This window comes from Lontra canadensis, unplaced genomic scaffold (assembly GCF_010015895.1).
Source record: "Lontra canadensis isolate GAN:19392208 unplaced genomic scaffold, GSC_riverotter_1.0 scaffold12, whole genome shotgun sequence".
Taxonomy (NCBI): domain Eukaryota; kingdom Metazoa; phylum Chordata; class Mammalia; order Carnivora; family Mustelidae; genus Lontra; species Lontra canadensis.
The window spans coordinates 29,574,041-29,580,936 of NW_022631006.1; the positions used below are offsets into that span (position 1 = coordinate 29,574,041).

General features: G+C 42.2%; 1 protein-coding gene across 1 annotated transcript; it reads right to left on the reverse strand.

The window, feature by feature from the left end:
* Positions 1-4,241: 4,241 nt before the first annotated feature.
* LOC116867344 (olfactory receptor 5AU1) lies at positions 4,242-5,284 on the reverse strand. The gene is given in 4 exon segments (XM_032857014.1): positions 4,242-4,618; positions 4,621-4,785; positions 4,788-5,017; positions 5,019-5,284. Coding segments are annotated over 4 exon segments (945 nt in total). The 5' UTR covers positions 5,192-5,284.
* Between the last annotated feature and the right edge of the window lie 1,612 nt (positions 5,285-6,896).

Consider the following 6,896-nt stretch of genomic DNA (forward strand, 5'->3'; position numbering starts at 1 on the left):
ACTATTACCACATTATTGACTATGTTTCCTACGCTGTACTTTTCCTCTCTGTACTTTATTTTATAATCTGGATGTTTGTACTCCAGAGCAGAAATTTAGGAAGCTTTTCTCCACCTACTCTCTCACTGCTACCCTCTTCCCAGAGTATAGCCTGCTGACTCTGTATTCTCCACACCCAAACCCCATCTTCTCCCATCTCTTCCCACATATTCCAGTTCAAGACAGACTGGTTTCCCCAGTAGTTTCTCACAGAGAGAGTGGGTATGATGGTTCAATCCTGGATTCTCTGCTTTCCTCTTACTTTATATTTTCCCCAGGAATGATTTTTGAGGAAGGAGCCACAACCTGAGCTAATTTGCCATCTGAGAGGTTTCTGGTGTATTCTGGTTCTTTACAAGTTCTTGCAGTTACTGGTGGAGATTACTGCATTGTTATTGAGAGGAGGGGTTGGCCTGGAGATATTTTTAACCCCCAAATTGTACAACTTACAGAAGGCTGATTTCCTGTCATCAATGCAATAATTAGCACCTTGGAAAGGGATCTGGAATACATTGCCAATTAAGATTCATCTTAATTAACTCAACAAATACTTGTGTGGTTATAAGCCAAGCATGGTTTTATGTGCTGGAAATAAAAATGAAAAGAAATTATTCCTACCTTCTAGTGGAGAAGAAGAGAAATTGATTCTATTATAATTATAATATTGCAAATCAAAATAATCACATCCTTAATAAAGATACACACAAGGTTATTGGGAACACAAGATCCTTGGCAAAAGGAGGCTTCACAGAAAGATGACATTTGAGCAAAGAACTTGAAGAATGTGTAGGATTTTTCTAAGAAAGTAAATGGGAGAAAAATGTTACAGGCAGAGTACAAGCATGAGACCAAGAGAAAAAGCTTAAGGAAGTGTGGTATACTCTGGGATATACAAATAGATCAGTATTTCTAGAGCATAAATTGTGAATGTAAACAGACACTCTAATTCAGCGCTATGAACTGGTTCTTCAGCTTTTTAGGAAGGCTATTTTTCAATAACTATCAAAACTTAAAATGTATGTACTTTCTGGTCAGGAATTGCCACATAAATTCCAGCATTGTTTGTAAAAGGTTTGTAACAACCTAAGTATCCACAAAAGGAGGAGCTGGTAAAATAAATGATGGACTGTCCAAACAACGCAAGCACATACAATCATAAAAAAGAACACAGGATCTATAACTACTAACCTGGACTAGTTTTTAAAACATACATATAGTTCAATGTGAAAATCTGGATGCTGAGCACTGTATATACAATATTATCATTTTTTAGTGTGTGTTGGAGGTGTGACTTCCCATAGATGCATAAAATATTTCTGGATGGGTTTGCACGGAACAGGTAAGAGGAGCTGCCCCCCTGAAAATAGGAACTGGAGATCTGGAGTAGGAGGCAGTGACAGATTCTAAAACACTTTCCAATCATCCCTTGCTTCCTGATATTCACACCGATGTGCAGTCCATTGCCCTTGGAGTATGAACGGAGCCTGAGACTTTCTAGAAAACAGAATACAACAAAAGTGATGGATATCATTTCTATGACTATGTTAAATACAACTGTGACTTCCATCTTGCTACAGACTCTACCGACCCTCACTCTTGTTAGATTTCATGAAGTCAACTGCCCTACAGAGAGGCCCATATGCCAAGGAACTGGGTATGGCCTCTGGCTGGCAGCCCCAAGCACAAGGAACTGACTCCTGACAACAAGGATGTTGGCTTGGAAGTGTGTCCTTCCCCAGCTGAGCCTCAGATGAGACCCAGTCCTGGCTGACACCTTGACTGCAGCCTTATGAGATCCTGAAGCTGAGAACCCAGAGGAGCCATGCCCAGATTCCTGACACACAGAAAAGTCTTTCTTTACTATTTCTATTCAGTATTAGGCTGAAGTTCCAAATCAGTGCAGTCAAGCAAGAAAAAAATTATTTTAAGTATGAGGATTGGAAGGGAAAAAGATATTATTCCTTACATGAAAACCCCTCCCAGTCTACAGATAAAATTTGACATTGATAGAGAAAGTGTAGCAGTGTGTTTGGACAAGAAAAGGAAATATATAAAAGGCAATTTTACTTCTGTACATAAGCAAAAAATATCCAGATAATGTTATTTTTAAAAATACTCTATGTTACATAGATATGCAAAAATACGAGGTCTCTAGATATGCAGAAATTATGAACAAAGTCATAAAGTCTTAATAAAAGACACTAAAGAAAACCTAATACCCTCCAGACCACTTACTGCATATCTCTCATTTTATGGAAGAGGATTTCTTTTTTACATTGTCCTAAATATGGAAGAAACTATCTGGAGAGACCTAGAGGAGTCAGTGTCGATGGTACTGATCTAGAGAACAAGTACAAAAATTATAAGAGAATATTATGAGCAACTCATGGCAATAATCTTGAAAAACTAGAAGGAAATAATTTTTTTGAAGATTTTATTTATTTGACAGAGAGAGCATGAGCACAAGCAGGGGGAGCAGCAGGCAGAGGGAGAGGGAGGATCATGACCTGAGCCCAAGGCAGATGCTCAACTGACTGAGCCACCCAGGCGTCCCGGAAGGAAATAATTTTTGAATAAAATACAAATGATCGGGACGCCTGGGTGGCTCAGTCAGTTCAGCCGCTGCCTTCGGCTCAGGTCATAATCCCAGGGTCCTGGGATCGAGTCCCACATCAGGCTCCTTTCCCTGGGGCGAGCCTGTTTCTCTCTCTGACTCTGCTTGCCACTTTGCCTGCTTGTGCTCTCTCTCTCTCTCTCTCTCTCTCTGACAAACAAATAAATAAAATCTTAAAAAAAATAAAATACAAATGACCATGTTGAATTAATAAACAGGGGAAAAGACTAAAATGAAACCAATAATCATATAAGAAATAAGAAAGCTAATTAATGATCTACCTTTTAAGAAAGCATCAGTCTCAGTTGGTTTTATAGCTAAGTATAGAGAATTTTTATTTATTTTACTTTTTTTAAAATAGGCTCCATGTCCAGCGTGAAGCCCAGTGTGGGGTTTGAACTCATGACCCTGAGATAGAGACCTGAGCTGAAACCAAGACCTTAACTGACTGAGCCATCCCGGCACCACAAAATATACAGCATTTTAATTTTTTTTTATTTTTTTAAAGATTTATTTATTTATTTGACGCAGAGAGAGAGAGATCACAAGTAGGCAGAGAGGCAGGCAGAGAGAGGAGGAAGCAGGCTCCCTGCTGAGCAGAGGGCCTGATGTGGGGCTCAATCCCAGGACCCTGAGATCATGACCTGAGCTGAAGGCAGAGGCTTTAACCCACTGAGCCACCCAGGTGCCCCAGTATACAGCATTTTTTAAAGAACAGATATTTCTATCTTACTTAAATTATTTCACACCACAGGCAAAGAAGAAAGATCTTCGATACATTTTACAAGCCCGGTTAACTCTTTTTTTTTTTTTTTAAGACTTGTTTATTTGGCAGAGACACAGCAAGAGAGAAAATACAAACAGGGGAACTGGGGAAGGAAGAAGCAGACTCTATACTGAGCAGGGAGCCCAGTGCGGGACTCGATCTCAGGACCCGGACACCATGACCTGAGCCAAAGACAGACACTTAACTGACTGAGCCACCCAGGTACTCAAGACTAGTTTACTCTTAATACTAAAACATAATAAAGATAATACAAAAAGACAAGAGTCTAACTTTATCTTTGAATATAGATGCCAAGAGTCTAAATAAAATCTTTGCAAATCAAATCCAACCATCTATTAAAAGAAAATCATTTCACAACCAGGTAGAATTCCAGGAAATATGAATGGCTTAACATTAGGAAATATGTGTCTCCAATTCAGCACAGGAACAAATAAAGGAGGAAGATCACATGATTATATCAAGAGTAACTGAAAGGCATTTAATAAAAGTCAGCAGCCATTTCCAAAATTGGAGCTCATGTTTATTAAGTGCTTGCTCTGAACCAGGCACCCTTCTAAGTGCTTTGCCTGCATCAACTCAATTCTCCTAGCAACAACTGTATTGCTACAATTATTAGTTTTCCTATTTTACAAAAGGGAAAACTGAAACTCAAGCAGACTCCCCACTGAGCAGGGAGGGACCCCCGATGTGGGGCTCAATCCCGGGGCCCTGTGATCATGACCTGAGCCAAAGACAGATGCTTAACTGACTGAGCCACCTGGGTGCCCCTCCTTTGGCTTTCTAAAGATATGTGGTATTCCATTATTCCATTATTTTCCTGCCCCAAACCTTTCTTAGAGCTTCCTTCACATTCTTGTTTCTCAAGGAATAAATAAGGGGGTTCAGCATTGGGATTATCACTGTGTAGATCACAGCAACTGTGTGGTCTTGGGTCAATGAGTAGCTGGACCTGGGGTGCAGGTACATAACAAGTGTTGTACCATAGAAGAGGCAAACAGCAGTGAGGTGGGAAGCGTGGGTGGAAAAGGCCTTTAACCTGCCATGGACTGAGTTCATTCTCAGGATGGAAATGAGGATTAAGAGGTAGGAGACCAAGATGGTGAGAGTGCAGCTCAAAAGATTGAAACCAGCAAAAAGGAAGAGCAGGATCTCACACAGTGTGGTGTCCTCATAAGACGAGACAAGACAGGTGGTCCGGCACAGAAGTGAGTGACCATGTGAGCACCACAGAATTTCAGACTAAAGATACAGCTTGTATGGATAAGAGAAATGAGAAACCCTGCACCATAGAAGCCCACAATCAAAGAGACACAGATCTCAGGAGGCATGGCGAGTGGGAAGAGCAGGGGTTACAAATGGCAGCATAGCGGTCATAGGCCAAGGTGGCAATGAGAGAGCACTCACTGGTGGCAAAACTCTCATAGAAGAACATCTGGGCCATGCAGCCAAAATAAGAGATCATCTTCCTCTTGGCTGAGAAGTTCACCAGGGTCTACGGGACAACCGTGGAGGAGTAGTAGAAGTCCAAGAAGGAGAGGCTCTTCAGGAGGGAGTACATGGGTGTGTGCAGAGCACTCAACGTGGATCAGGAGGAACATGATCAGGATCCCCAGCACAGTGATGGTGTGCGTGCCCAGGAACACAGTGAAGAGCAGCTTCTGGAGCTGGGGGTCTCTGGTGAGGCCCAAGAGTTCGAACGCAATCTCTTGGCTCAGGTTTGCCCCTTCCATATTTCTCCAGTGCCCTGGCATGAGGAGCAAGGGGACCACCCGAAATGAGGGGGAACACCCAGGGGCTCTCACTGGATTTGGTTCTGCTTTAGCCAAGGGCAGCAATCTGAAGATTGGTCTCACTGTAGAAGTCCTTTGTAGGTAGGACTCTTTCACAAAGAAGGTCTTCTCTACTTGGTCATGTGGTTGGTTTGGAAGCATTACTAGAGCAGTAGTAAAAACAGAAAAGAAATATATACAATTTGGTCTCTCTGCAACCTTAAGATGCTCTAAATAATGAAACAGTTACTTGGGAAATATTTGTTGACTGGCCTTCCATATGCTAAGCTTCGAAAATTCAAAAGTGTGTCTTTAGGAAGCTTACATTCTAGGGGTGCCTGGGTGGCTCAGTGGGTTAAAGCCTCTGCCTTCAGCTCAGGTCATGATCCCAGGGTCCTGGGATCGAGCCCCACATCGGGCTCTTGGCTCATCGGGGAGCCTGCTTCCCTTCCTCTCTCTGCCTTCCTCTCTGCCTGCTTGTGATCTCTGTCTGTCAAATAAATAAATAAATAAAATCTTTAAAAAAAAAAAAAAGGAAGATTACATTCTAGGGACAGTGTATTTTGTGTTAAAGCACACAGGTTCTGGCATCAGACTGCCAAGGTTCCAAGTTGGGACCTCACCACTAACTAGCTGTGTTAGTGTGGGAATGTTATTTAACCTCTCTGAGTTTCAGTTTTCTCATCTGTACAATAGGGAAAATAGCACTAATCTCAAAAGATTGTTGTAAGAATTCAATGAGTTAATCCACGTAAAATCACGTGAACAAATCCTGGCATGTTAAGAAAGCTCAAAGAATGTTAGCTTTGATTATTCTCATTGGAGAGACAGACCTAGCGCATAACGAAATATGATTGATAAAATGAAACGACAACAAAATTTGGCAAGCAAAGCACCATCAAACACAGACAGAGACATGTGTGTGAGCAACAGTGACTGAACAACTTCAGAGGATCCTGAATGTTCTAGAGGAGTTGAAGGTGATTATTGGCTCAGCTCTAAAATGGCCTCTGAACTTGGCACAAGTTAAGCACCACTGTGAATTTTAACAGTGACGAGGGTTTGGGATGTGGAGAGATGGGGACAGTGTAGAGCATGAAGTACAAGCTGAGACCTTGCTCTTGGAAGGACCCTTCGCAGTCTTGAGTCATTTCCAGGGAACAGGATCACCCTGAACTCGAAGGTCATTGGGGCCAGAGGGAAAGGAACAGCTCCTCCCCAGGACTGAGGCTTTATAAATGCCTTTCCTATTGGGAGAATGAACAAGGCATGGATACACCATCCAAACACCATACTCTTTTCCACTCCATTGGCTGCTCTGCTGCCCATGTTTCTGAATTATCTCTGGGTTCTGGAGTCAGTTAAGCACTCCATGCTCTTTGGTGAGGACCCACAGTTGCAAAGACTTTGAAGCCAGCAGATGTGATTGGGTAGGGTGGAAGAGTGCAGAAGTGAGCCCCTTTGTCCGCCCTGAGGAGTATAAGTGAATGACACAGCTGTGGGTGATATTGGGAGGATTTGGGAGAGGAGAGGTGCATTGAGCGAAGTTTCTAATTTATCCCACTTGCAGAGTTTCTGGAATCATCAAACCGCCAGGGCAGGAGAAGACTCAAAAGATATAGATAACTAAACTTGACTGTTGAGTAGATAACGAAGGCACTCCGGCTACTGGTAGAGCACTGTGAAT